This window comes from Lichenostomus cassidix, unplaced genomic scaffold (genome assembly GCF_008360975.1).
Source record: "Lichenostomus cassidix isolate B80296 unplaced genomic scaffold, HeHo_3.0 HiC_scaffold_33, whole genome shotgun sequence".
Classification (NCBI taxonomy): Eukaryota; Metazoa; Chordata; class Aves; order Passeriformes; family Meliphagidae; genus Lichenostomus; species Lichenostomus cassidix.
In genome coordinates, this window is record NW_028147632.1 from 1,365,703 (window position 1) to 1,393,412 (window position 27,710).

The 27,710-nt window shown below is 57.3% G+C and overlaps 3 protein-coding genes and 1 pseudogene across 6 annotated transcripts in view; 3 read left to right on the forward strand and 1 right to left on the reverse strand.

Moving 5' to 3' along the window:
* Positions 1-6,408: 6,408 nt before the first annotated feature.
* Positions 6,409-20,120, forward strand: LOC146421379 (class II histocompatibility antigen, B-L beta chain-like). 3 transcript variants are annotated; one of them, XM_085047483.1, is made up of 5 exons: positions 6,409-6,566; positions 7,060-7,329; positions 8,047-8,232; positions 8,864-8,970; positions 9,072-9,242. In XM_085047483.1, exons 1-5 carry the CDS (start codon positions 6,482-6,484, stop codon positions 9,078-9,080), a joined length of 657 nt encoding a protein of 218 aa, XP_084903609.1. In that variant the 5' UTR covers positions 6,409-6,481; the 3' UTR covers positions 9,081-9,242. The 3 variants fall into 3 exon arrangements, with proteins under 3 accessions (XP_084903609.1, XP_084903610.1, XP_084903608.1); XM_085047482.1 differs by lacking the exons at positions 8,047-8,232; positions 8,864-8,970; positions 9,072-9,242 and adding exons at positions 18,858-19,139; positions 19,743-19,849; positions 19,950-20,120 and having other exon boundaries at positions 6,417-6,566; XM_085047484.1 differs by lacking the exon at positions 9,072-9,242 and having other exon boundaries at positions 6,412-6,566; positions 7,952-8,232.
* Positions 9,933-27,710, forward strand: part of LOC146421380 (uncharacterized) — a 162,934-nt gene continuing 145,156 nt past the window's right edge. Inside the window, exon 1 of the mRNA XM_085047496.1 lies at positions 9,933-10,050. The gene's annotated coding sequence lies outside the window, so the exon portion shown is untranslated. The remainder of the gene's footprint in view (positions 10,051-27,710) is intronic.
* LOC146421381 (uncharacterized) lies at positions 14,153-15,376 on the reverse strand. The gene is made up of 2 exons (XM_085047488.1): positions 14,280-15,376; positions 14,153-14,228 (listed from the first exon to the last, which is right to left on the reverse strand). The coding sequence occupies exon 1, from the start codon at positions 15,119-15,121 to the stop codon at positions 14,381-14,383; it is 741 nt and encodes a 246-aa protein (XP_084903614.1). The 5' UTR covers positions 15,122-15,376; the 3' UTR covers positions 14,153-14,228; positions 14,280-14,380.
* Positions 21,679-27,710, forward strand: part of LOC146421382 (uncharacterized) — a 167,982-nt pseudogene continuing 161,950 nt past the window's right edge. The window contains exon 1 of the transcript XR_014848710.1: positions 21,679-22,621. The product of XR_014848710.1 is annotated as an uncharacterized LOC146421382 (transcript). The remainder of the gene's footprint in view (positions 22,622-27,710) is intronic.

Genomic DNA, 27,710 nt, shown 5'->3' on the forward strand with positions numbered 1-27,710 from the left:
CAGCCCAATTTGGGGAGGGGGCGCGTGGGGGGCGCCCAGGCCTGGCCCGGAGCCCAGCGCTGCCCCAGCCCGACCTGCCCCGGCTCCATCCCGGCTCCTCCCGCGGCATGCGACGGCGTGGGGAAAAGGGGGGGAAAGGGTGGGCGCTGGGCTTGGCGGGAGGAGGAGAAGGGATGGAGGAGGAGGAGGAGGGATGAGGAAGGAGCGGCAGAAAGGCCGGAGATCCGAGCAGGAGGAGGAGGCGGGAGGAGGAAGGAGGAAAGAGGAAGAGGAGGAACAGGAAGAGGTTGGAGAGAGGAAGAGGAGGAGCAGCAGAAGCCGCGCGCAGCTCTTTGTCTGCCGCGGCCCCGGGAGCATCGGCGCCCCGCACGCCGCAGGTGAGGGGGAGGAGGAAGTCGCCCCAAATGTCTCGTGGGTCCCCGAGCGGCGTTTTTTCTGGGCGGGTGTTTGGAGCTCGCAGCTTCCGGGATTGAGCCCCAAATCTCGTTCAGGGTCGCTGGGAGGGTTTGATTGTGCGGGGGGAACGTTTGGATGTGGCGGAAGGGCAAAGCTGAGGCGTCAGTGGGGCTTTGGGGGATATTTTGGGGGCTGCAGGTGGGCACGGCCCGGTGTCGGGGTGGGAGGGGGACATGGGGCATGGGGTCCGGCCGGGAGAGCGGTGGCGCTGGGGGCGAGGGGGGGGCGCAGGTGGGGTTGGGGTGGGGAGCGCTGGGCGCTGCGGGTCTGCCTGGGAACTGGAGAGTCATCAGCGCCGCGAGCTCGGATTGGAGAATGCCCGCAGGAGACAGGAGAGTCGTGTAAAAGTGACTTTATGGATGGACAGAGGGAGAGGCCTTGGGGCATTTGCCATGGGGCTGTAAAACGCAGCCTCCTTTTCATGCTTCATTTTGGGGGCTGCAGGTGGGCATGGCCCGGTGTCGGGGTGGGAGTGGGACATGGGGCATGGGGTCCGGCCGGGAGAGCGGTGGAGGGGAAGGGCGGGAGCCCCGGAGTGGGGTGAGCGGAGAGGGGCGATGGCGGAGCTGGGGGAGCCCCGGCAGGCTGGAGAGGGGGGAGCGTGGCTAAGGGGGAAGCCTGGGATCCCTGGAAGCACGGAGCAGAGAATGAGGGGAGAAGGGACCCCTGGGACCCCCAAAGCCCCTGGATCATCCCTAAGCGGGACCCTGGAAAATAGGGAAGCCCGGGAGCCACGGGAGCCCCATGAGTGCAGGGAAGGGAGAGCCTGAGGAGGCCAAAGTGCAAAGAGCAGAGAGGGGGAAATGGTGGGAGGGTTTTGAGGTGAATGGTGGTGGTTTGGGGTTTTTATGGACACAAACCCCTGGGAGAGTTGCAGAGCTGGAGCTGGGCAGGAGGAACCCCCAGGGCAAGGCGCTGAGCCCTTGTTTTTCCCCCAAAGCAGGATTTGTCATTGCCAAGGCGTGGCCAGATGGAGGAGGAGGAAAAGGCCCGGAGATGCAGCCGGAGCTCGGAGCTGGGGGAGAAGCCTGAGGGCAGAGAGAAGCCCCACAAGTGTGGGGAATGTGGGAAAAGCTTCAGGTGGAGATCTGATCTTATCTGGCACCAGAGGATCCACACTGGGGAAAAGCCCTATGAGTGTGGGGAATGTGGGAAGAGCTTCACCCAGATGTCTAACCTGATGCAGCACCAGAGGATCCACACTGGGGAAAAGCCCTGCGATTGCGAAGAATGTGGGAGGAGCTTCAGCAACAGCTCCTCGCTGATCAAGCACAAGAAAATCCACACTGGGGAAAAGCCCTATGGTTGTGGGAATTGTGGGAAGAGCTTCAGCCGGATGTCACACTTGATCACACACCAGATGATCCACACTGGGGAAAAGCCCTATGAGTGTGGGAAGTGTGGGAAGAGCTTCTCAGTCATGTCTAACTTTACTCGGCACCAACGGAGGCACCAGTGAGGGAAGCCCTGCGAGTGTCCCGAGTGCAGGAAGAGCTTCATTGCTGCTCCAACTCCATCCCCAGTGGGAAGATCTGCAGTGGATGATCCCCAGTGACCCCAGCTGTGCAGAGCCCTGGTGATCCGTGCTGCTGCTGATCCGTGTGGCAAAGACACCTGGCTGGTGGCTCCACACCCTCCTGGCTCCCCGTGGGCACCTGGATGAAGGCAGGGCCAGGAATGTCCATGGGAATTGTGGGGACATCAGAAATCCCCTGGGGAGAGCGGATTTGTTGACTTTCCACCCCAGAAAATCTCACCTTTTGTGTTCAGTTATATCATCTCTTGGCATGAGGCAACACTGGATGGCCTTGGAGGTCTTTTGCAGCCTCAGTGATTCCATGATTCTGATTTTCTCTCACCCAAGGGCATCTTTCACAGCCAAATGGTTCTGAATTGGGGCAAAGAGCAAGATTTTGGGGTGGAAACGTCCAAAAATGTTCTTCCCTTCTACCCAACCACATGGATCCTCAGTGGGCACAGACATGTAAATCCTTTTCTTTTGGGCTTGGTCTTGTTTTCATTTCAATCCTTCAAAACACCTGAATTTGGGGTAAAAATGAAGATATTGAGGTGAGACGTGGGTGGGACATTGGGGTCACAGCTGTTATGATCCAAACATTAAGGTTCTTTGGAAATACCTCTGCCTGAATTAAGGTGCAAACGAGACCATATGCCAGTCAGTAGTGTAGGTTTTATTTGATGGTAAAAATGAGAGAAAGTGGGAGGAAAAGAGAGGAAAAGAGAAGTAGGAAAAGAGGTGAGGGGGACAGAAAGAGGGAGAAAGAAAACATCACCATCCGTGGATCCCAACGATGTCACATTGATCTTCTCCAGCTGCTCTTCTCAGTGGTGGTTTTCCCCCCAAAAAGCACAGAGTGCCAAGGGTTAATATCCACTCAGGCCAGGTGACAATGTCCAGCATGTCCCCCCGGGGCAGGGGACAGTCTCTAGCAGCAGACTCTGCTTGCATCACCTGCACTGCTGTGGTGCAAGGCCTGGCATTTGGGGGTCTGGGATGGATTGTGACTCCCCTCAGCTCCTCTCACGTCAAAGTCCCGATTTGATGTCGAACTGCTCCAGCAGCGTGCGGTGGAGATTTTTGGGGGTTCTGTGCCGTTTTGGGGGATTTTTGTGTCCTTCCTGGGGTTTCTGGGTCATTTTTGGGGGGGTTCTGGGTCACCTTTTGGGGTTTCTGTCTCACTTTTGGGTGTTTGTCATGTCATTTTTGGGTTTTTTTTATCATTTTGGGGGTCTCAAGTGTCACTTTTGGGGATTTCTGTGTCACTTTTGGGGATTTCTGTGTCATTTTTTGGGGTTTCTTTGTCGGTTTTTGGGGTTCTGTGTCACTTTTTGGGATTTCTCTTCCATTTTTGGGGTTTTCTCTGCCATTTTTGGGGTCTCACTCTCCCATTGGAGGTTTCCCATCGTCACTTTTTGAGTCTCCATGTCACTTTTTGGGGTTTCTGTGTCACTTTTAGGGGTTTTTTTCTGCAATTTTTGGGGTTTCAGTGTCGTTTTTTGGGGTTTCTGTGTCACTTTTTGGTGGGGTTGGGGGTTCCACAGCTGGGCAGTTTGTGTAAACCTGGCTTCTGCTGATGCCTGATGGGTTTTTGTCCTTTTTCGTTGTACTTTTATACTCTTTTTATATCCTTTTTACCCTTTCCCATTCCTGTACCTTTTACTCTCTGTGTCTCAGCCCCACATGTTTATAACCCTTGTGCTCCAGCCTCGTTCAGAATTCTTTGGAGAAGACGAAACAATCTCCACAATTTCAAGAGCATGAGGCACCAGCCTTGAAAGAGCTTTATCACTGGGACATGTTTCTGTAAACTAATTTGTAACTTTTTTTTGGGGGGGAGGTAATTTGAATAAGGAGGCAATGACTTCATTTGTTAGGTTTCTCATTGGGGAATTTTAGATAGGGATGTTAATCAGTGAAGTCCATAAATTGCAAACCCGTGATATTGTCGCTCTCTTTCCGTCGTGGTGCACCTGGGATCCTATTAAACCAAGGGAATACCCTTTTCCTACACTGCGGGGTCTGTGCTCAATCTTTCCCAGCATTTTAGGCATCACAGTGAGCTGTGCTCTGCCCCCACCCCAAACTCAGCCAGGGATGATTCTCAGAGCAGCTGGTGGCTTTGGATTTGTGTGTGCATTCCTTTCCCTCAGCCTGAGATGAGTGAACAGTAGGTTTCCCTTTATGGAATCTCAGCAGTTTGACTCTCAGTCCAAAGTCCCAGTCAGGTATCTTCAGGGAGGATTTTTGATTGTAGCTTCTTTGTACACTTTTTGTTATAATGAGCAAAACTTTGTATCGATGTTTGAGGCATGAAATATTTCTGTGTCTGATAACAGCCATGGTGGGACATTGGGGACACAGCCAGGGTGGGACATTGGGGACACAGCCATGGTGGGACATTGGGGACACAGCCAGGGTGGGACACTGGGGACACAGACAGGGAGGGCAAAGGCAGGGAGAGCTGTACCCCGTCCAAACCTGCACCCAAAAATCCCCAAATTCAGGGATTTCTCCCAGAAAAAAGCTGTCAGGAGCTTCCTGAATGGAGGGAAAGGGGCGATGGGACATTTAAAAGAGTTGAATTGGGTTTGACACCCCTGGAATTGGGTTTGGTCCTCCTGGAACTGGATTGGATTGACTGGGAATTGGGTTGGATTTACCTGGAATTTGGTTTGATCCACCTGGAACTGGATTTGGTTTACCTGGAATGAGGTTGAATCGATCTGGAATTGGGTTTGACCTCCCTGGAATTTGTTTTGACTCACCTGGAGTCAGGTTTGATCAATCTGGAATTCAGTTGGATTTACCTGGAATTGGGTTGGATTTACCTGAAATTCAGTTTTATCCACCTGAAAAAGAGATGGATTTTCCTGGGATTTGGTTGACTGGACCTAGAATTCCATTAGATCCACCTGGAATTGGGTTTGACCCACCTGGAGTTGGATTTGATCCCTCTGGAATTGGGTTTTATCTACCTGGAATTGGATTGAATGCCCCTGGAATTTGCTTTAATCTGCCTGTCATTGGGTTGGACGAACCTTGAGTTGGATTTGACTCACCTGAAATTTGGTTGAATCCACCTGGAATTGGGTTTGAATGGTGTTAGTACTGCAGTAGAGGCGGGAATTGCCCCAGGAGCCTCCTGGAATCGAGTCAGACGCACCTGGAATTGGGCTGAATTCCCCTGGAAATGGATTTTTGGTTATATTCTGTCTGGATGATGGTGTGGGGCAATGGGAATGGGGAATTGTGGGGGGTGAGAGCATAAAAAAACCGGGAAAATGGGGATTTCCCCCCAAAATCCTGGGAACAGGGAGGGTTGGGCACTGTCAGAGCCCCAAAATCCTGGGAAAAAGAGGAATTTGAGCATCCTGAGCCTTTCAAAATCTTGGGAAAAGAGGATATGGGAACATCCAGTTCCCTAAATCTTGTGTACAGGGGGGTTTGGACACACCCTGTTCGAAAATCTTTGGGTACAGGGGGATTTGGGAACTCCCAGATCCCCAAAATTCTGGAAAAGGACGAATTTCAACACAATGAGACCCAAAAAATCATGGAAAAAGTGGAATGGGAATTCCCAGTTTCCGAAATCGTCTGTACAGGGGGGGTTGGGAAGTCTCAGCCCCAGAAAATATTGGGAACAGGGGCGCTTGAAAACTCCCAGAGCCCCAAATGCTGGAAAAAGAGAATATGGGAACACCCGGTTCCCAAAATCCTGGGTACAGAAGGGTTGTGGAATGCCCAGCCCCCAAAAATCCTGGGAACAGGGGGGTTTGGGAACTCCTAGAGCCCCAAAATCTCGGGTACAGGGGGCTTTGGAAACTGTCAGAATCCCAAAACCATGGGAAAAGAGGAGTTTGGCCGCGAAAATTGGGAAAAAAAATTTGAGAAAACCCTAAAAAACCAGGAAGTTTGGCCAACGCCCTTCCTAGACAAATCCCCAAAAAGCGGGTTGGACCTCCTGAATCTCCCCCATCCCCTTTTGCCATGGATCCAGGACACCCCAAATCCCAACGCCGCGGCTCCAGGACCCCCCAAAGCCCACCTTGGAGCCCCCAAAGGCCAGGCAGGGTCAGCGCCAGCAGCAGCAGCAGGCAGGGGCAGCTCCGTGCTCCATCCATGGCGCCTCGGGATGTGGCGACACTGGGAAGGGTCGCTGGTGGTCCCAGTGCAGCGGCGGCGAAGTGGGGGGAGTGGGAGTGGGGGCGCAGCGCCCCAAAAGCGGCGGAGCCAATGGGAGGGCGTGTGTGTTGTGTCGTCACCGGTTGCCGGGTAGAGCCTGTGCAAAACGGGCCCCAAACCGGCCCGGCCAATCGGAGCGCGTCCAAAACAACTGCGGCCAATGGCAGCGCGCCCAAAACCACGCCCAGGCAATGGGAGCGCGTCCCAAAACGGCGCCCGGCCAATCAGAGCGCGCGGGGCGGATGATCCCGCCCTGCTCCGGACTGGAGCTCCCAGTGCAGCGGCTGCTGCGGGGCTGGCGGCAGCTGCCCGGCGCTGGCCATGGGGCGAGTGGCGGCAGCTGGGGCCCTACTGGTGGCACTGGTGGTGCTGGGAGCCACCCCGGCTGCGGGCGCGGAGCTGTCGGGTGAGCGGGGGGAGCAGGGAATGCGATGGGAAAGGGGGAAAAGGGGAAAGAAAGGGGTTTGGGAGCCCAAAGTGGAGGGGGAGGAGGAGGGGAAGCCGAAAGGGAGAGCGGGAGGGGCTGAGGGTTGGGGGAAGGTGAGGAAGGGGTGGGAGAGGGTGGGGAAGTGGGGAAAAGGGGAGGGTGGGAGCCCAAAACAGAGCGGGAGGGGGATGGGGGGGAAGAAATTTTGGGAAAAAAATTGTGGAAAATGGCAAAAAGAGGGAATGGGACCCCAAAATTGAAGTAGGGAGTGGCTGAAAATGGCGGGGAGTGAGGATGTGAAAGGGGAAATAGGGAGAAGGGTGGGGAAGAGGAAGTGGGAGCGCGGGCAGGAGGGTCCCATGGCGGCCGTGGGGCACAGGGGGTGCGGAGTGGGGATCCGGGGTGACCCCCGGAGCTCTGGGATCGATGGGGGTGCTGGGGGAACCCCCTGACCTGTGCCTTGCACACACAGGGGTCTCGCAGTGGCTGGGATACTGTGAGTGTCACTTCATTAAAGGCACGGAGAAGGTGAGGTTCGTGCAGAGGTACATCTACAACGGGGTGGAGTACATGAGTTTTGACAGCGATGTGGGGAAATACGAAGGGCTCACCCCGTATGGGGACAAAGTGGCCAAGAGCGCGAACAGCAACCCGTCATGGATGGAGTACATCCGGACTGAGGTGGACAGGCTCTGCCGGCACAACTACGAGGTGTTCACCCCGTTCCTGGTGGAGCGCAGAGGTGAGCGTGGGGCAGAGGTGTCCCCTCAGGCTCTGCCCTGGCAATGACCCTGCAGCCCCTCAAACCCTCCCTGGGAATCACCTAGAGCCCTCAGCCCTCCTTGTGCTAAACTGGGGGCTTCTAGTCTTTCTCAGGGACTCTTTTAGCTCTCCCAGTCCATCCCAGTCCCCCCCAGTCTCTCTCAGCCCCCCCAGCGCGTCCATTTCAACAAAGCGTGCAAATGACGCTTTTTAACCAATCAGAGCGCGCGTCTTTGATGACTCATCAGTTGCCAGGTAGACAAGCAGAACCGAGTTCGCCGCGCTAGACTTAGCCTCGCAGTGCCGCGGAGTTCATTCCCAGTCCGTCCCAGTGCCACCAGAGTCACCCCGAGTGCCACCATAGTCCATCCCAGTGCCACCATGGTCACTCCCAGTCCCTCTTATCCCATTCCCAATGTATTCCCAGACATCCACCCTCTCTCCCTGTCCCTCCCAGTGCTCCCCAATCCACTCCCCTCTCTCCCAGTGTGCCCCCATTCCCTCCCCCTTCATTCCCAGTCCCTCCCAGTACCACCCCACCCCTCCCAGCTCTCTCCCAGCGCCCCCCCAGCTGATCCCAGTGTCTCCCCTCTCTCTCCCAGTGCCCCCCAGCGTGTCCATCTCGCTGGTGCCCTCGAGCTCCCAGCCCGAGCCCGGCCGCCTGCTGTGCTCCGTGATGGATTTCTACCCTGCACAGGTGCAGGTGAGGTGGTTCCAGGGCCAGCAGGAGCTCTCGGAGCAAGTGATGACCACCGACCTGCTCCCCAACGGGGACTGGACCTACCAGCTGCTGGTGCTGCTGGAAACGCCCCCCGGCGCGGGGTCACCTACACCTGCCAGGTGGAGCACGTCAGCCTGGAGCAGCCCCTGAGGCGGCACTGGGGTACGGCCAGAGCCCACAGCGCCGGGGGGAGCGGGGGAGGCACTGGGGGGGCTGGCAGGGGGATTGGGCTGTGCTGGGGGGAACTGGGAGGGAGGTGGAGAGAGGCTGGCTTCTACTGGGAGAGGGGCTTGGGGGTGTGGGAGGGATGGGAAGGGGTTGGAAGGATGTTGGGGAGGGTGGGATGAGGTTCTGGGGGTGCTGGTGGGCACTGGGAGGGAGTTTGGGGGTGCTGGGGGGAACTGGGAGGAGTTTGGGGGTGCTGGTGGGCACTGGGAGGGAGTTGGAGTGAGGCTGGAGGGGCTTGAAGGAGATTGGGGATGGAAAAGCAAAGGTTGGAATGAGGTTGGTTGTGCTGGGAAGAGACTGGGAGGGACCTTGGTGAGTCCTGGTGGGGCTGGGAAGGGACTGGGAGAGGGTTTGGGGGTCCTGGGGCGGTGGGGGCAACTGGGAGGGGTTGTGGGGTGCTGAGAGGGACGGGAGGGGCTTTGGTGTGTCCTGGGGAGGCTGGGAATGGATCGGGAGGAGGTTTCAGGGGCTCCTGGGTGGGCTGGGGGCGACTGGGAGGGTGCTTGGAGGGGCTTGGGGTGTCAGTGAGAGGTTTTTGGGGTCCTGAGCCCTGCTGACCCCCCAGAGATGCCGCCGGACGCTGCCCGCAGCAAGATGCTGACGGGGATCGGGGGCTTCGTGTTGGGCTTCGTCTTCCTGGCGCTGGGGCTCGGCTTCTACCTGCGCAAGAAGGTGAGGGGGGGTCCCGGGGGTCGTGTCCCCCCTGCCCCGGAGCGGCTGTGCTCCCCCCGGGGCCCCCCAGCCCGGTGTCACCCCCCTTTCTCTGCCCACAGAGCTCCTGAGCCGCCGCCGGCCGCAGCCCCTCCCCGTGGCCTCGGGCCCGGCCGGGACCCCCCGCTCTGTCCCCGCGCTGATTTTGGGGGGTCGTGTGTCCCCCCAGCCCTGCTGTCACTCTGACCCCGCCCGGCTGCTCCCAGTGCTCCCAGTAAAGCTTCCCAGTTGGCTCCGGTCGCGTTTCTTGGGGAGCACTCGGGAGGGACTTGGGGGGACCCCGCGGTGGGGCTGTGATTGGGGGGCAGACCTGACCCCGGGATGGATCGGGAATGGGGACCCCCGTGTGTCCCCAAGTGTCACCCCGCTCTGGGGGCCTTGGGAGGCAGCTGAACCCCGACACGGCACACAGCGAACCCCAAAAAAGGCGCTGAGACCCCGCTGAGCCCCCCCGAACCTCCAAACCCCATAGAAAAACAGCCCCGAAAAATAGCCCCGCGAAAATGAGCCAATGGGAGAAGGCGCTGAGCGATTCTGATCCAATCCGAGCTCGCGGCGCTGATGACTCTCCAGTTCCCAGGCAGACCCGCAGCGCCCAGCGCTCCCCACCCCACCCCCCCCTGCGCCCCCCCCTCGCCCCCAGCGCTTCCCGCCAGCCCAATTTGGGGAGGGGGCGCGTGGGGGGCGCCCAGGCCTGGCCCGGAGCCCAGCGCTGCCCCAGCCCGACCTGCCCCGGCTCCTCCCGCGGCATGCGACGGCGTGGGGAAAAGGGGGGGAAAGGGTGGGCGCTGGGCTTGGCGGGAGGAGGAGAAGGGATGGAGGAGGAGGAGGAGGGATGAGGAAGGAGCGCGAGAAAGGCCGGAGATCCGAGCGGGAGGAGGCGGGAGGAGGAAGGAGGAGGAGCCGCGGGAGGAGGAAGGAGGAAAGAGGAAGAGGAGGAGCAGGAAGAGGTTGGAGAGAGGAAGAGGAGGAGCAGCAGAAGCAGCGCGGAGCTCTTTGTCTGTCGCGGCCCCGGGAGCATCGGCGCCCCGCACGGCGCAGGTGAGGGGGAGGAGGAAGTCGCCCCAAATGTCTCGGGGGTCCCCGAGCGGCGTTTTTCTGGGCGGGTGTTTGGAGCTCGCAGCTTGCGGGATTGAGCCCCAAATCTCGTTCAGGGTCGCTGGGAGGGTTTGATTGTGCGGGGGGAACGTTTGGATGTGGCGGAAGGGCAAAGCTGAGGCGCCAGTGGGGCTTTGGGGGATATTTTGGGGGATATTTTGGGGGCTGCAGGTGGGCACGGCCCGGTGTCGGGGTGGGAGGGGGACATGGGGCATGGGGTCCGGCCGGGAGAGCGGTGGAGGGAAAGGGCGGGAGCCCCGGAGTGGGGTGAGCGGAGAGGGGCGATGGCGGAGCTGGGGGAGCCCCGGCAGGCTGGAGAGGGGGGAGCGTGGCTAAGGGGGAAGCCTGGGATCCCTGGAAGCGCGGAGCAGAGAATGAGGGGAGAAGGGACCCCTGGGACCCCCAAAGCCCCCGGATCATCCCTAAGCGGGACCCTGGAAAATAGGGAAGCCCGGGAGCCACGGGAGCCCCGTGAGTGCAGGGAAGGGAGAGCCTGAGGAGGCCAAAGTGCAAAGAGCAGAGAGGGGGAAATGCTGTGAGGGTTTTGAGGTGAATGGTGGTGGTTTGGGGTTTTTATGGCCACAAACCCCTGGGAGAGTTGCAGAGCTGGAGCTGGGCAGGAGGAACCCCCAGGGCAAGGCGCTGAGCCCTTGTTTTTGCCCCAAAGCAGGATTTGTCATTGCCAAGGCGTGGCCAGATGGAGGAGGAGGAAAAGGCCCGGAGATGCAGCCGGAGCTCGGAGCTGGGGGAGAAGGCTGAGGGCAGAGAGAAGCCCCACAAGTGTGGGGAATGTGAGAAAAGCTTCAGGTGGAGATCTCAGCTGATCATGCACCAGATGATCCACACAGGGGAAAAGCCCTATGATTGTGGGAAGTGTGGGAAGAGCTTCAGCCAGATGTCCACCCTGATGCGGCACCAGGTGATCCACACTGGGGAAAAGCCCTACGATTGTGGAGAATGTGGGAAGAGCTTCAGCCACAGCTCCTCGCTGATCAAGCACAAGAAGATCCACACCGGGGAGAGGCCCTATGAGTGTCCCAAGTGTGGGAAGAGGTTTCAGACCAGCTCCCATCTCCTCCGCCATGAGCGCATTCACACCCAGGAGAGGCCCTTCCGCTGCCCTGACTGTGGGAAAGGCTTCAACCGAAACTCCCACCTCATCACCCACCGGCGCATCCACACTGGGGAAAAGCCCTATGGGTGTGGGAAGTGTGGGAAGAGCTTCAGGGAGATGTCCACCCTGATGAAGCACCAGGTGATCCACACTGGGGAAAAGTCCTACGAGTGTCCCGAGTGTGGGAAGAGCTTCTCACAGAGGTCTGCCTTGACCCGACACCAGAAGAGGCACAAGTGAAGGAAGGCCTTCTGAGTTAGGGTAAAATAGAAATTATTAATTTAAAAGAGCTGGAAGTTCGATAATAATAACTTTTGAACTGATTTAGAAGGCCAGAGATTGGATAATGATTTACTAAGATTTTCCTGCTGGAGGCAATTTGTGATTCGCTTAATGATTTTGTGCCTACCTAGTATCGGGGAGGATAGAGAGAAGAGAGCCAAATAACTGAGAAAAACCACTGAGTGTAACTGAGCATCCCACCCTTGGACCCTGAACCGGTACAGGTGGGTTCTCAGGCTTGGACTTGGACCAAGAACCAAGGGAGCATGCGCAAGGGAGCAAGGTGAAGAGTTCATTTTGAGGAAGACTATTGATTACCTCATCATTAACCATTTGGGACCCTTGCCCACAATTAATCTGAGACACTGCGCTTGCGTGAGCATATTTAGGTGAACTTTGAACTCATTATAATATGAAGCGGGGATAGGTAATTAATATGTATAGGGGCTTTGTCTAACTTTATGCATAAGTAACCTGTAACCTGATGTAAACCTCCTGAAGTGCTGCTGAGGTGTGCATGCCTTTGGAGGGGCTACCCCCCATGCACCCCAGCTGGAATAAACACATACCTACTTCATAACTATCTGAGTTGTGGAGTCAATTCCATGATTCAATACAGACTGCTGCTCAGCCAAGCTCCTGCTCCATTCCTGAACTTCCACAAGCAGAACAAACACTTCCCAGAGCCACGAATACCGAATGTCACACAAACTAGGGGTGCATGTTAAGGGACACAGGCAGTGGGCGGATCGGGAAGTCTGTACCTTCCAAGTACCTCAGCCAGAGTGTTGGAAAATATACCAGTTTAAATATTTCCTATAAATTTTGTCAAGGGGTTTGTTTGTTTGGTTTCTTACCCAGGGAAAAGGAATTTTAAGATTTTTTTCCAGGACATTTTTCTGCCCTGTGAGGTCTGATGAGCTCAACATAACTACAGACTAGGAGGAGCCCAAAAGACAAAAGGCCATCAGCAGCCATTAACGAACATCAGCTCCAAACCTCACCCCTGGCTGTTTGGAGACACCTTGTCTGGCTAAAGAGAGATAAGAAGGAAAACCTAATTAGCATCAGAAGAGAAGCAATCTGGATCCAATAGGAAACCATAGATTAGAAAATGAACAACATGGAACCAATTAAGACTGACCAAAATACCTTCTATGAGTTTAGAGTGTAAAAAATACCTAAAAAATCTTCCAAAACTTATGTGCCATAGCACGATTCTCTCTACAAACCCGGGCTCTGGATGAGGTGATTCCCGTGGTACATCCTGGCCAGAACAACATCCTGCTCAGATAATAAAGTAACGCCGTGACTCTCTAACATTGAAAATCTTGTTGAAAGGTTTCTGTTTTTCCCGCAGGTACGGTGACAAGAGGGCAAAGGGACAATGAAACGCAGCCGGGGAAACGAGCATAGAAAGGAGGCTGCGTTTTACAGCCCCATGGCAAATGCCCCACGGCCTCTCCCTCTGTCCATCCCTAAAGTCACTTTCACACGACTCCTCTGTCTCCTGCGGGCACACAAACCTCTGGCCACGCGGATTTTCCCGCACACTGCCGCCGACAGCGCAGCCACCTCTGTGCTACCGACAGCGAGCGGGACGAGCCAGCGCTGCTCCGGCACCGCCTCCTGCCGAGGCAGCAGCGGCAAGGAGACCGCGGGCAGCCGCTCCCTCAGCGGCCTCAGGCCAGCGGCAACACGGCGCCACAGCCAGGGAGGGAGGGAGGGAGGGAGACGGGAGAAGGAAGCCGCCACAGCCCCCCTGCCGCCCCCTGCATCCCCTCCATCCGCCCGCAGCGAGCCCCGAGCCCCGGCACAAGGCAGCGCGGCTCCCACCTGCGCTGGGACAGCCTCTCCGAGCTCCGCCACCGCCTCCCCGGGCTCCGCCCGCTGCCGCCGCTCCCGGGCCGCACACACGCTCCCACCATGGCGCCGCTGCTGCCCCACTAAAGCCCTGCCTGCCTGCCTGGGGGCGACACCGGCGCCGGGCTTGTCCCCGCTGCTGGCACCGAGCAGCAATTGCGCTAGGACAATTGCGAGTGACAGCACAGCCAGCCAAGGGCAGCGAGGCGCGGGCTCTGCACAGCGCACAGCCCAAGCCCCGCGCTCTCAGTGCCCCCCGGGCTGGCCGAGGCCAAAGCCGCACATGAGGAACAGCCCTGCAATGGGCCCGGGCCCAAGGCGCCATTGCTCTGCAAACAGCGACCAAGTTCTCCCCACCTCCTGGCCCCGCCTCGGAGCGCAGCCCCCGGGGCAGCCCCACAGCCCCCACGGCAGCTCCCAGCCTCCGCCAGCCGCCCTGCAACGGCCCAGGGGGAGCAGGCCAAGGGACGCGGCTGCCGGCGCCCAGGGGACGCCAGGGACAGCGGGGGCACTTCACAAGCCTTTCCTGCAAAAGAGAAAACCATCAGCAAGGAAAAAGCAGCAGCAGCGCTGGCTCCAGAGCACAGGGCCACACGAGGCCATGGCACATTGCAGTGGGGTGACGCTGGCCCCATGCCAGGCACCCAGCAGAGCTGCTCTCTCACTGCCCTGCACAGCTGCCATGGGGAGAGAAAATTGAACCAAGGCTTCCTGAGCTGATAGAAGGACCTGGCTAAGAGATCCCTCATCCAACACCTTTGTGCACAAAACAGGCTGGAAATTGCATATGTGAATTGAATTTATTGCTAACAAACTCAGAAGAGGAGAAGTAGTAAAACTTGACCATTTAAAACACATTCCCCTCACCCGACGGGGATCACCTGGAACGGGGGTCACCAGGATTCTGCCCAACGGGGATCACTGGGGATCATCCACTGCAGATCTTCCCACTGGGGATGGAGTTGGAGCAGCAATGAAGCTCTTCCTGCACTTGGGACACTCGCAGGGCTTCCCTCAGTGGTGCCTCCGTTGGTGCTGAGTCAAGTGAGAGCTCTGTGAGAAGCTCTTCCCACACTCCCCACACTCGTAGGGCTTTTCCCCAGTGTGGATCCTCTGGTGCACCATCAGGTTGGACATCTGCCTGAAGCTCTTCCCACACTCCCCACACTTGTAGGGCTTTTCCCCAATGTGGATGCGCCGGTGCCTGATGAGGTGGGAGTTGTGCTTGAAGCCCTTCCCACAGTCAGGGCAGCGGAAGGGCCTCTCCTGGGTGTGAATGCGCTCATGGAGGAGGAGATTGGAGCTGGTCTGAAACCTCTTCCCACACTTGGGACACTCATAGGGCCTCTGCCCAGTGTGGATCTTCTTGTGCTGGATCAGGGTGGAGCTCTGGCTGAAGATCTTCCCACATTCCACGCAATCGTAGGGCTTTTCCCCAGTGTGGATCACCTGGTGTGTGATCAAGTGTGACATCCGGCTGAAGCTCTTCCTACACTTCCCACAACCATAGGGCTTTTCCCCAGTGTGGATCATCTGGTGCTGCATCAGGTTAGACATCTGGGTGAAGCTCTTCCCACACTTCCCACACTCATAGGGCTTTTCCCCAGTGTGGATCCTCTGGTGCACGATCAGCTCAGATTTCCGCCTGAAGCTTTTCTCACATTCCCCACACTTGTGGGGCTTCTCTCTGCCCTCAGGCTTCTCCCCCAGCTCCGAGCTCCGGCTGCATCTCCGGGCCTTTTCCTCCTCCTCCATCTGGCCACGCCTTGGCAATGACAAATCCTGCTTTGGGGGAAAAACAAGGGCTCAGCGCCTTGCCCTGGGGGTTCCTCCTGCCCAGCTCCAGCTCTGCAACTCTCCCAGGGGTTTGTGTCCATAAAAACCCCAAACCACCACCATTCACCTCAAAACCCTCCCACCATTTCCCCTTCTCTGCTCTTTTCACTTTGGCCTCCTCAGAGTCTCCCTTCCCTGCACTCATGGGGCTCCTGTGGCTCCCGGGCTTCCCTATTTTCCAGGGTCGCGCTTAGGGATGATCCGGGGGTTTTGGGGGTCCCAGGGGTCCCTTCTCCCCTCATTCTCTGCTCCGCGCTTCCAGGGATCCCAGGCTTCCCCCTTAGCCACGCTCCCCCCTCTCCAGCCTGCCGGGGCTCCCCCAGCTCCGCCATTGCCCCTCTCCGCTCACCCCACTCCGGGGCTCCCGCCCTTCCCCTCCACCGCTCTCCCGGCCGGACCCCATGCCCCATGTCCCCCTCCCACCCCGACACCGGGCCGTGCCCACCTGCAGCCCCCAAAATATCCCCCAAAGCCCCACTGCCGCCTCAGCTTTGCCCTTCCGCCACATCCAAACGTTCCCCCCGCACAATCAAACCCTCCCAGCGACCCTGAACGAGATTTGGGGCTCAATCCCGTAAGCTGCGAGCTCCAAACACCCGCCCAGAAAAAACGCCGCTCGAGGACCCCCGAGACATTTGGGGCGACTTCCTCCTCCCCCTCACCTGCGCCATGCGGGGCGCCGATGCTCCCGGGGCCGCGGCAGACAAAGAGCTGCGCGCGGCTTCTGCTGCTCCTCCTCTTCCTCTCTCCAACCTCTTCCTGCTCCTCCTCTTCCTCTCTCCAACCTCTTCCTGCTCCTCCTCTTCCCCTCTTCTCCCCCCGCGGCTCCTCCTCCCTCCTCCTCCCGCCTCCTCCTCCTCGGATCTCCGGCCTTTCTCTCGCTCCTTCCTCATCCCTCCTCCTCCCTCCTCCTCCCTCCTCCTCCTCCCCCCAAGCCCAGCGCCCACCCTTTCCCCCCCTTTTCCTCACGCCGTCGCATGCCGCGGGAGGAGCCGGGATGGAGCCGGGGCAGGTCGGGCTGGGGCAGCGCTGGGCTCCGGGCCAGGCCTGGGCGCCCCCCACGCGCCCCCTCCCCAAATTGGGCTGGGGGGAAGCGCTGGGGGCGAGGGGGGGGCGCAGGTGGGGTTGGGGTGGGGAGCGCTGGGCGCTGCGGGTCTGCCTGGGAACTGGAGAGTCATCAGCGCCGCGAGCTCGGATTGGAGAATGCCCGCAGGAGACAGGAGAGTCGTGTAAAAGTGACTTTATGGATGGACAGAGGGAGAGGCCGTGGGGCATTTGCCATTGGTCTGTAAAACGCAGCCTCCTTTTCATGCTCGTTTCTCGGCCGCATCTCCCTGTCCCTTTGCCGTCTGTCTGAGGTACTTGGAAGGTACAGACTTCCCGATCCGCCCACTGCCTGTGTCCCTTAACATGCACCCCTAGTTTGTGTGACATTCGGTATTCGTGGCTCTGGGAAGTGTTTGTTCTGCTTGTGGAAGTTCAGGAATGGAGCAGGAGCTTGGCTCAGCAGCAGTCTGTATCAATTAGTAACAATTCAAATTCACAAATTGGTTGTGGGACCTGATAGGAATTCTTAGGATTCCCATGCGCTGCTCCATGGTGTTGTAGGATTTGTTCTGGTGGCCGTTTTAATTTTTTAAAATATTTTTTGAGGTGCACCCTCCTGACCTTATTTAGCACTTTTGTGTAATTAAATCGTTCTATATTGGATTCCCAACTTATTTCCCTGAACTTTTGGTATCAAAAATCCCCAGAGGTTTATTACACTCTATAAATCATCCACAATGCTAGCACATGTTGGAGTGAGGAGAGAGATGACTTCCCCCAATTTTTTTAGTGAAGTTTTCCCAACATTTTCCCACTTGCTGTTGCTCTTTGCAGATGAACCAATTTGTGCTGCTGTTGGGGTTTGACCCTGACTAAACACCAGCACCCCTGCTCTCTCCTGCTGCAGACGTGCCAGAGGAGGGGAAAGAACAAAACTGTAAAAACACACACCAAATTCATGAGTTGAGGGAGATAGGGCACTGGTAGGAGGACCCACGGAAGAAAGGGCAGACAGGCTTTAAACTTAAAGTTGGAAAATGATTTAATTACTTAACAGAGTCGGAGGATATATGAGAGGTAAAAATAAGCTTTTCGTACACCATTTGTTCACTCACCACCTCCCTCTTAAAAATTCATTTTCTATTCACCCCCCCCTTGCAACCCCCAGCTCGGGTAGGGGGCAGGGTGTGGGGTATTTTCTTAGTCCATAGAGCAAGTTCATAAATCTATTCATCAGCACAATTCTTCAACTACAAATATTGTTTATCTCTGCTTATCTCTCTTTCTCTCTAGACAGTTTTCTTGCTCTCACCCCTCCCTCTTAAGACGATGTTTTCAGCCCCCTTCCCTCTTTCCAAACCCACAGCACGGGCAGGCGGCAGGGTGAGGGGTTTGTTCTCTGCTCAGTCCATCAGGGAGAGGGGTCCTCTACTTAGCCATGGGGTCCCTCCCATGAGAGACAGTCCTCTGGGAACTTCTTTGGCGTGGCTCTGATCTCACGAGCAACATCTCACCCGAATTCTGCTGCAACGTGAGTCCTCTTGTCCATAAGGTGCAGACTCTGCCGAGCCGAGGCCAGGCTGCTTCCATCCCAGGAAAAAGGCCTTTTTCTCCCTTGCAAGGCCTTTTGCAGTTTTAACTGTTTAGATGAGACTCTCTCTGCATCACAGCTTCCTCCAGGCATCCACCTGCTCCTCTGGCGTGGGCTGTGGGTGGATTTCTGCACCCCTGTGGACTCCATGGGCTGCAGGGGAACCTCCTGCTCCCCCCACGGCCTTCAGCACGGCTAGCAGAGGGTTTTCAGCTGCGGCGACTGGAGCACCTCCTCCCCACCTTCTCCACTCACCTTGGTGTCTCCATGTTGTTCTCCCTTCATATGTTTTTACCCTTTCCTCCTCAAATTAAAAGCAGTGGGTTCCTACTTTTGTTTTGATTTTTTCTTAAATATGTATTCACAGAGGCAGAACTAGCACCTCTAATTGGCCCAAACCTGGCCAGCAGTATGTCCATCACCTTCAGAACCATCAGAGATTGACTGCTGGATTTGATGTAAAAACTTCCAGAGCTTTCACTCAGGACACACAGGAGCCATCTTTGTGCCACTCCCAACCCCTTAGACACCTCCCCAGGCCTAGCACAACAGGTTCTGAGGGGTCCAAATTTATCCTAGATGTCAAAAAATACTTTACTGATGTTCTGGGCCAATCAAAACCACCACAACTCCCCTCTGGCCCAGTCCCTTCCCAGTCCCTCCCAGTGCCACCCAGTCCCTCTAATCCCATTCCTAGTCCATTCCCAGTCCTCTACCATCACCCTCAGTGCCCTCCCAGTGCCCTCCAACCTACTCCCCTCTCTCCCAGTCCCTCTAATCCCTGCGAGTCACTTCCAGTGCCACCACAGTGTATTCCAGTCCCTATAATCCCAACCCCATTCCATTCCCAGTCCATTCCCACACCTCCACCCTCTCTCCTAGTGCCCCCAAGTCCCTACCACTCGACACCAAGTCCTCCCCACTCCATTCCCAGTCCCTCCCAGTACCACACCACCCCTCCCAGCTCTCTGCCAGCGCCCCCCCAGCTGATCCCAGTGTCTCCCCTCTCTCTCCCAGTGCCCCCCAGCGTGTCCATCTCGCTGGTGCCCTCGAGCTCCCAGCCTGAGCCCGGCCGCCTGCTGTGCTCCGTGATGGATTTCTACCCTGCGCAGGTGCAGGTGAGGTGGTTCCAGGGCCAGCAGGAGCTCTCGGAGCAAGTGATGACCACCGACCTGCTCCCCAACGGGGACTGGACCTACCAGCTGCTGGTGCTGCTGGAAACGCCCCCCCGGCGCGGGGTCACCTACACCTGCCAGGTGGAGCACGTCAGCCTGGAGCAGCCCCTGAGGCGGCACTGGGGTACGGCCAGAGCCCACAGCGCCGGGGGGAGCGGGGGAGGCACTGGGGAGGCTGGCAGGGGGATTGGGCTGTGCTGGGGGGAACTGGGAGGGAGGTGGAGAAAGGCTGGTTTATACTGGGAGAGGGGCTTGGGGGTGTGGGAGGGCTGGGAAGGGGTTGGAAGGATGTTGGGGAGGGTGGCATGAGGTTCTGGGGGTGCTAGTGGGCACTGGGAGGGAGTTTGGGGGTGCTGGGGGGAACTGGGAGGGAGTTGGAGTGAGGCTGGAGGGGCTGGAAGGAGATTGGGGATGGAAAAGCAAAGGTTTGAATGAGGTTGGCTGTGCGGGTGAGAAACTGGGAGGGACCTTAGTGAGTCCTGGTGGGGCAGGGAAGGGACTGGGAGAGGGTTTGGGGGTCCTGGGGCGGTGGGGGGCAACTGGGAGGGGTTGTGGGGTGCTGAGAGGGACGGGAGGGGCTTTGGTGTGTCCTGGGGAGGCTGGGAATGGATCGGGAGGAGGTTTCAGGGGCTCCTGGGTGGGCTGGGGGCGACTGGGAGGGTGCTTGGAGGGGCTTGGGGTGTCGCTGAGAGGTTTTTGGGGGTCCTGAGCCCTGCTGACCCCCCAGAGATGCCGCCGGACGCTGCCCGCAGCAAGATGCTGACGGGGATCGGGGGCTTCGTGTTGGGCTTCGTCTTCCTGGCGCTGGGGCTCGGCTTCTACCTGCGCAAGAAGGTGAGGGGGGGTCCCGGGGGTCGTGTCCCCCTGCCCCGGAGCGGCTGTGCTCCCCCCGGGGCCCCCCAGCCCGGTGTCACCCCCTTTTCTCTGCCCACAGAGCTCCTGAGCCGCCGCCGGCCGCAGCCCCTCCCCGTGGCCTCGGGTCCGGCCGGGACCCCCCGCTCTGTCCCCGCGCTGATTTTGGGGGGTCGTGTGTCCCCCCAGCCCTGCTGTCACTCTGACCCCGCCCTGCTGCTCCCAGTGCTCCCAATAAAGCTTCCCAGTTGGCTCCGGTCGCGTTTCTTGGGGGTCACTGGGGAGGGACTTGGGGGGACCCCGCGGTGGGGCTGTGACTGGGGGGCAGACCTGACCCCGGGATGGATCGGGAATGGGGACCCCCGTGTGTCCCCAAGTGTCACCCCGCTCTGGGGGGCCTTGGGAGGCAGCTGAACCCCGACACGGCACACAGCGAACCCCAAAAAAGGCGCTGAGACCCCCTGAGCCCCCCAGAACCTCCAAACCCCATAGAAAAACAGCCCCGAAAAATAGCCCCGCGAAAATGAGCCAATGGGAGAAGGCGCTGAGCGATTCTGATCCAATCCGAGCTCGCGGCGCTGATGACTCTCCAGTTCCCAGGCAGACCCGCAGCGCCCAGCGCTCCCCACCCCAACCCCACCTGCGCCCCCCCCTCGCCCCCAGCGCTTCCCGCCAGCCCAATTTGGGGAGGGGGCGCGTGGGGGGCACCCAGGCCTGGCCCGGAGCCCAGCGCTGCCCCAGCCCGACCTGCCCCGGCTCCATCCCGGCTCCTCCCGCGGCATGCGACGGCGTGGGGAAAAGGGGGGAAAGGGTGGGCGCTGGGCTTGGGGGGAGGGGGAGAAGGGATGGAGGAGGAGGAGGAGGGATGAGGAAGGAGCGAGAGAAAGGCCGGAGATCCGAGCAGGAGGAGGAAGGAGGAGGAGCCGCGGGAGGAGGAAGGAGGAAAGAGGAAGAGGCGGAACAGGAAGAGGTTGGAGAGAGGAAGAGGAGGAACAGGAAGAGGTTGGAGAGAGGAAGAGGAGGAGCAGCAGAAGCGGCGCGCAGCTCTTTGTGTGCCGCGGCCCCGGGAGCATCGGCGCCCCGCACGCCGCAGGTGAGGGGGAGGAGGAAGTCGCCCCAAATGTCTCGGGGGTCCCCGAGCGGCGTTTTTTCTGGGCGGGTGTTTGGAGCTCGCAGCTTCCGGGATTGAGCCCCAAATCTCGTTCAGGGTCGCTGGGAGGGTTTGATTGTGCGGGGGGAACGTTTGGATGTGGCGGAAGGGCAAAGCTGAGGCGGCAGTGGGGCTTTGGGGGATATTTTGGGGGCTGCAGGTGGGCACGGCCCGGTGTCGGGGTGGGAGGGGGACATGGGGCATGGGGTCCGGCCGGGAGAGCGGTGGAGGGGAAGGGCGGGAGCCCCGGAATGGGGTGAGCGGAGAGGGGCGATGGCGGAGCTGGGGGAGCCCCGGCAGGCTGGAGAGGGGGGAGCGTGGCTAAGGGGGAAGCCTGGGATCCCTGGAAGCGCGGAGCAGAGAATGAGGGGAGAAGGGACCCCTGGGACCCCCAAAGCCCCCGGATCATCCCTAAGCGGGACCCTGGAAAATAGGGAAGCCCGGGAGGCACGGGAGCCCCATGAGTGCAGGGAAGGGAGAGCCTGAGGAGGCCAAAGTGCAAAGAACAGAGAGGGGGAAATGCTGTGAGGGTTTTGAGGTGAATGGTGGTGGTTTGGGGTTTTTATGGACACAAACCCCTGGGAGGGTTGCAGAGCTGGAGCTGGGCAGGAGGAACCCCCAGGGCAAGGCGCTGAGCCCTTGCTTTTCCCCCAAAGCAGGATTTGTCATTGCCAAGGCGTGGCCGGATGGAGGAGGAGGAAAAGGCCCGGAGATGCAGCCGGAGCTCGGAGCTGGGGGAGAAGCCTGAGGGCAGAGAGAAGCCCCACAAGGGTGGGGAATGTGGGAAAAGCTTCAGGCAGAGATCTGATCTGATCAAACACCAGGTGATCCACACTGGGGAAAAGCCCTATGAGTGTGGGGAGTGTGGGAAGAGCTTCAGCTGGATGTCCACCCTGGTCAAACACCAGAGGATCCACACTGGGGAAAAGCCCTACGATTGTGTGGAATGTGGGAAGAGCTTCAGCCAGATGTCACACCTGATGCAGCACCAGAGGATCCACACTGGGGAAAAGCCCTACGATTGTGCGAAGTGTGGGAAGAGCTTCAGCCAGATGTCCAACCTGATGCAGCACCAGGTGATCCACACTGGGGAAAAGCCCTACGATTGTGGGGAAGTGTGGGAAAAGCTTTAGCAGGATGTCCACCCTGATGCGGCACCGGGTGATCCACACTGGGGAAAAGCCCTACGAGTGTGGGGAGTGTGGGAAGAGCTTCAGGCACAGCTCCAACCTGATGCAGCACAAGAAGATCCACACTGGGGAGAGGCCCTATGAGTGTCCCACGTGTGGGAAGAGGTTTCAGAGGAGCTCCAATCTCCTCGTCCATGAGCGCATTCACACCCAGGAGAGGCCCTTCCGCTGCCCTGACTGCGGGAAGGGCTTCAACCGAAACGACTCTCTCATCATCCACCGGCGCATCCACACTGGGGAAAAGCCCTACGAGTGTCCCGAGTGTGGGAAGAGCTTCTCCAGGAACTCTAACTTGACTCAGCACCAACGGAAGCACCAGTGAGAGAAGCCCTACGATTGTCCCGCGTGCAGGAAGAGCTTCATTGCTGCCCCAACTCCATCCCCAGTGGGAAGATCTGCAGTGGATGTTCCCCAGTGATCCCCATTGGGCAGAATCCTGGTGACCCCCATTCCAGGTGATGCCCGTCAATTTGAGAAGAAGGTGTTTTAAATGGTCAAATTTTACTACTTCTCCTCTTCTGAGTTTGTTAGCAATAAATTCAATTCACATATCCAATTTCCAGCCTGTTTTGTGCACAAAGGTGTTTGATGAGGGATCTCCTAGCCAGGTCCTTCTATCAGCTCAGGAAGCCTTGGTTCAATTTTCTCTCCCCATGGCGGCTGTGCAGGGCAGTGAGAGAGCAGCTCTGCTGGGTGCCTGGCATGGGGCCAGCGTCACCCCACTGCAATGTGCCATGGCCTCGTGTGGCCCTGTGCTCTGGAGCCAGCGCTGCTGTTGCTTTTTCCTTGCTGATGGTTTTCTCTTTTGCAGGAAAGGCTTGTGAAGTGCCCCGCTGTCCCTGGCGTCCCCTGGGCGCCGGCAGCCGCGTCCCTTGGCCTGCTCCCCCTGGGCCGTTGCAGGGCGGCTGGCGGAGGCTGGGAGCTGCCGTGGGGGCCGTGGGGCTGCCCCGGGGGCTGCGTGCCGAGGCGGGGCCGGGAGGTGCGGAGAACTTGGTCGCTGTTTGCAGAGCAATGGCGCCTTGGGCCCGGGCCCGTTGCAGGGCTGTTCCTCATGTGCGGCTTTGGCCTCGGCCAGCCCGGGGGGCACTGAGAGCGCGGGGCTTGGGCTGTGCGCTGTGCAGAGCCCGCGCCTCGCTGCCCTTGGCTGGCTGTGCTGTCACTCGGGATTGTCCCAGCGCCATTGCTGCTCGGTGCCAGCGAGCGGGGACAAGGCCGGCGCCGGTGTCGCCCCCACACAGGCAGGCAGGCAGGGCTTTAGTGGGGCAGCAGCGGCGCCATGGTGGGAGCGTGTGTGCGGCCCGGGAGCGGCGGCAGCGGGCGGAGCCCGGGGAGGCGGCGGAGCTCGGAGAGGCTGTCCCAGCGCAGGTGGGAGCCGCGCTGCCTTGTGCCGGGGCTCGGGGCTCGCTGCGGGCGGATGGAGGGGATGCAGGGGGCGGCAGGGGGGCTGTGGCGGCTTCCTTCTCCCGTCTCCCTCCCTCCCTCCCTCCCTGGCTGTGGCGCCGTGTTGCCGCTGGCCTGAGGCCGCTGAGGGAGCGGCTGCCCGCGGTCTCCTTGCCGCTGCTGCCTCGGCAGGAGGCGGTGCCGGAGCAGCGCTGGCTCGTCCCGCTCGCTGTCGGTAGCACAGAGGTGGCTGCGCTGTCGGCGGCAGTGTGCGGGAAAATCCGCGTGGCCAGAGGTTTGTGTGGCCGCAGGAGACAGAGGAGTCGTGTGAAAGTGACTTTAGGGATGGACAGAGGGAGAGGCCGTGGGGCATTTGCCATGGGGCTGTAAAACGCAGCCTCCTTTCTATGCTCGTTTCCCCGGCTGCGTTTCATTGTCCCTTTGCCCTCTTGTCACCGTACCTGCGGGAAAAACAAAAACCTTTCAACAAGATTTTCAATGTTAGAGAGTCAAGGCGTTACTTTATTATCTGAGCAGGATGTTGTTCTGGCCAGGATGTACCACGGGAGAGACCTCATATATGCAGATCTATGGTTTGTAAAGAGAATTATGCCATGGCACATTATTTTACATGATTTTTCAGATTTTTTTTACAGTTTAAAGTCATGGAAGCGTTTTTGGTCAGTCTTAATTGGTTCCATGTTGCTTGTTTTCTAATCTATGGTTTCCTATTGGATCCAGATTTCTTCTCTTCTGATGCTAATTAGGTTTTCCTTCTTATCTCTCTTTAGCCAGACAAGGTGTCTCCAAACAGCCAGGGGTGAGGTTTGGAGCTGATGTTCGTTAATGGCTGCTGATGGCCTTTTGTCTTTTGGGCTCCTCCTAGTCTGTAGTTATGTTGAGCTCATCAGACCTCACCTGGCAGAACAATGTCCTGGAAAAAAATCTTAAAATTCCTTTTCCCTGGCTAAAGACAACCCAAACCTTTGACAAAAGTTATACAAAATATTCAAACTGGTATATTTTCCAACACTCTGGCTGAGGTACTTGGAAGGTACAGACTTCCCGATCCGCCCACTGCCTGTGTCCCTTAACATGCACCCCTAGTTTGTGTGACATTCGGTATTCGTGGCTCTGGGAAGTGTTTGTTCTGCTTGTGGAAGTTCAGGAATGGAGCAGGAGCTTGGCTGAGCAGCAGTCTGTATCAATTAGTAACAATTCAAATTCACAAATTGGTTCTGGGTCCTGATAGGAATTCTTAGGATTCCCAGGGGCTGCTCCATGGTGTTGTAGGATTTGTTCTGGTGGCCGTTTTCATTTTTTGAAACATTTTTTGAGGTGCACCCTCCTGACCTTATTTTCCACTTTTGTTTAATGAAATCACTCAATATTTGGATTCCGAACTGATTTCCCTGAACTTGTGGTATCAAAAATCCCCAGTGGCTAATTACACTCTATAAATCATCCACAATGCTAGCACATGTTGGAGTGAGCAGAGACATGATTTTCCCCCACTTTTTTTAATGATGTTTCCCCAACATTTTCCCATTTGCTCTTTTTCTTTGCAGCTGAACCAGTTTGTGCTGCACAGTCAGATCTCCTCAGTCTGGGCTCTGCCCTTAGCTGTGCAAATTCCATCTGTGCAAGCAGGCAGAGCTCGGGCTGAGGGACAGAGGGAATTGGCCCAATTGCTCCCCCAGGCCACAAGGCCCTGGTCCATTGTCCAGCCTTTGCCCCAGCAGGGTTCATTTGCATTTCTAAAGGTCCTTCCTCTCGTGGCTGCCTGGAACCGAAGCTTCTCTGCCAGGGCAGCCATCGGGTGACTCACATGTGGCTCTGCCCCCCACAAGCTGCTTTGGGGTTTTTTCTTCATCAATATTGTATTAATTAGCTGCAGGAGGAGGAGGAGGAGGTGGGATTTTGTAGAAGGAAGAGGAGGAGGAGGAGTGAGAGGAAGAGGAGTGTGAGGAAGAGTAGGGATAGAGGAGGAGGAGCAGGAAGAGGAGGCAGCCCAAGGTTCCAGCACTGCCTGTATCTGCAGCCCCCCACATGCAGCAGGGGACTGGGGAGGGGGATCCACGATTTTCACGGGGCCTAAATCATGATGTTTTTAAGGTTTATTGGGCTAAATGTTCATGCTTTGGGGTTTCTTTGGGAGTAAATCTTTATATCGTGAAGGGGCTTTTGGCTGAATCTTGATATTTTTGGAGTTTGGAGTCTGTTTCTTTATGTTTGTGGGATATTTGGGAATCTCGGTGGTTAGTGGTTTTTACAGCCACCAAACTGCCAGAGACTTGCAGAGCTGGAGCTGGGCAGGAGGAACCCCCAGGGCAAGGCGCTGAGCCCTTGTTTTTCCCCCAAAGCAGGATTTGTCATTGCCAAGGCGTGGCCGGATGGAGGAGGAGGAAAAGGCCCGGAGATGCAGCCGGAGCTCGGAGCTGGGGGAGAAGCCTGAGGGCAGAGAGAAAAAAGCTGCCAGGAGCTTCCTGAATGGAGGGAAAGGGGGGATGGGACCTTTAGAAGAGTTGAATTTGGTTTGACCCACCTGGAATTGGGTTTGATCCACCTGGAATTGGGTTTGATCCACCTGGAATTGGGTTTGATCCACCTGGAACTGGAATGGATTTACCTGAAATGGGGTTTTGTCGACCTGGAATTAGGTTGATTCATCCTGGAATTCGGTTGCATCCCACTGGAATTTGGTTTAATCGACCTGGAATTGGGTTGGATCCACCCGGAATTTGGTTGAGTCTCTCAGGTATTTGGTTGGTTCATCCTGCAGTTGGGTTGGGTCCAGCTGGAACTGGGTTTGATCCATCTGGAATTCAGTTGGATTTACCTCAAATTGGGTTTGATCCACCTGGAATTGGATTGGATTGAGCTGGAATTTGGTTTAATCTACCTGGAATTTGGTTTGATCCTCCTGGAATTGGGTTGGATCCACCTGGAACTGGATTGGATTCACCTGGAATTCTGTTGGATCAACCTGGAATTGGGTTGAATGCCCTTGGAATTCAGTTGGATTTACCTGGAATTGGGTTTGAGCCACCTGGAGTGGGATTTGATCCACCTGAGATTGGGTTGGATTTACCTGGAATTTGGTATAATCTGCCTAGAACTGGATTTGATCCACCAGGAATTGGGTTGAGTCCACCTGGAATTGGGTTTGAATGGTGTTGGTGCTGCTGCAGAGGCTGGAATTGCCCCAGGATCCTCCTGGAATCGAGTCAGACACACCTGGAATTGGGCTGAATTCCCCTGGAAATAGAGTTTTGGTTATATTCTGTCTGGATGATGGTGTGGGGCAATGGGAATGGGGAATTGTGGGGGGCGAGAGCATAAAAATGCCGAAAAAATGGGGATTTCCACCCAAAATCCTGGGAACAGGGGGGTTTGGGCAATGCCAGAGCCCCAAAATCCTGGAAAAAGAGGAATTTGAGCAACCTGAGCCTCTCAAAATCCTGGGAAAAGAGGAAGTAGGAACTCCCAGAGCCCTAAATCCTCACTACAGGGGGGTTTTGGAATTCCCAGAGTCCCAAAATCCCAGGAACATGGGGGTTTGGGAAATCCCAGAGCCCCAAAATTCTGGAAAAAGAGGAATTTCATCACAATGAGACCCTAAAAATCATGGAAAAAGAGGAAGTGGGAATTCCCAGTTCCCCAAATCCTCAGTAGAGGCAGGTTTGGGAACTCCCAGCCCCAAAAATTGTCTGTACAGTGGGCTTTGGAAAATCCCATAACCCCAAAATCCTCAGTACAGGAGGGTTTGGGAAATCCCAGAGCCAAAAATCCTGGAAAAAAGAGGAATTTGGTAAATTCCAGCCCTGAAAATCCTGGGAATAATGTGGTTTGGGAACTCCCAGAGCCCAAAAATCGTCTGTACAGGGGGGTTTGGGAACAGCCAGAGCCCCAAAATTCTGGAAAAAGAGGAATTTCAGCACAAGGAGACCCTAAAAATCATGGAAAAAGAGGAAATGGGAACGCGAAGTTCCCAAAATCCTCAGAACAGGGGGGTTTGGGAAATCCTAGAGCCAAAAGTCCTGGAAAAAAGAGGAGTTTGGTAAATTCCAGCTCCAAAAATCCTGGGAATAATGTGGTTTAGGAACTCCCAGAGCCCAAAAAT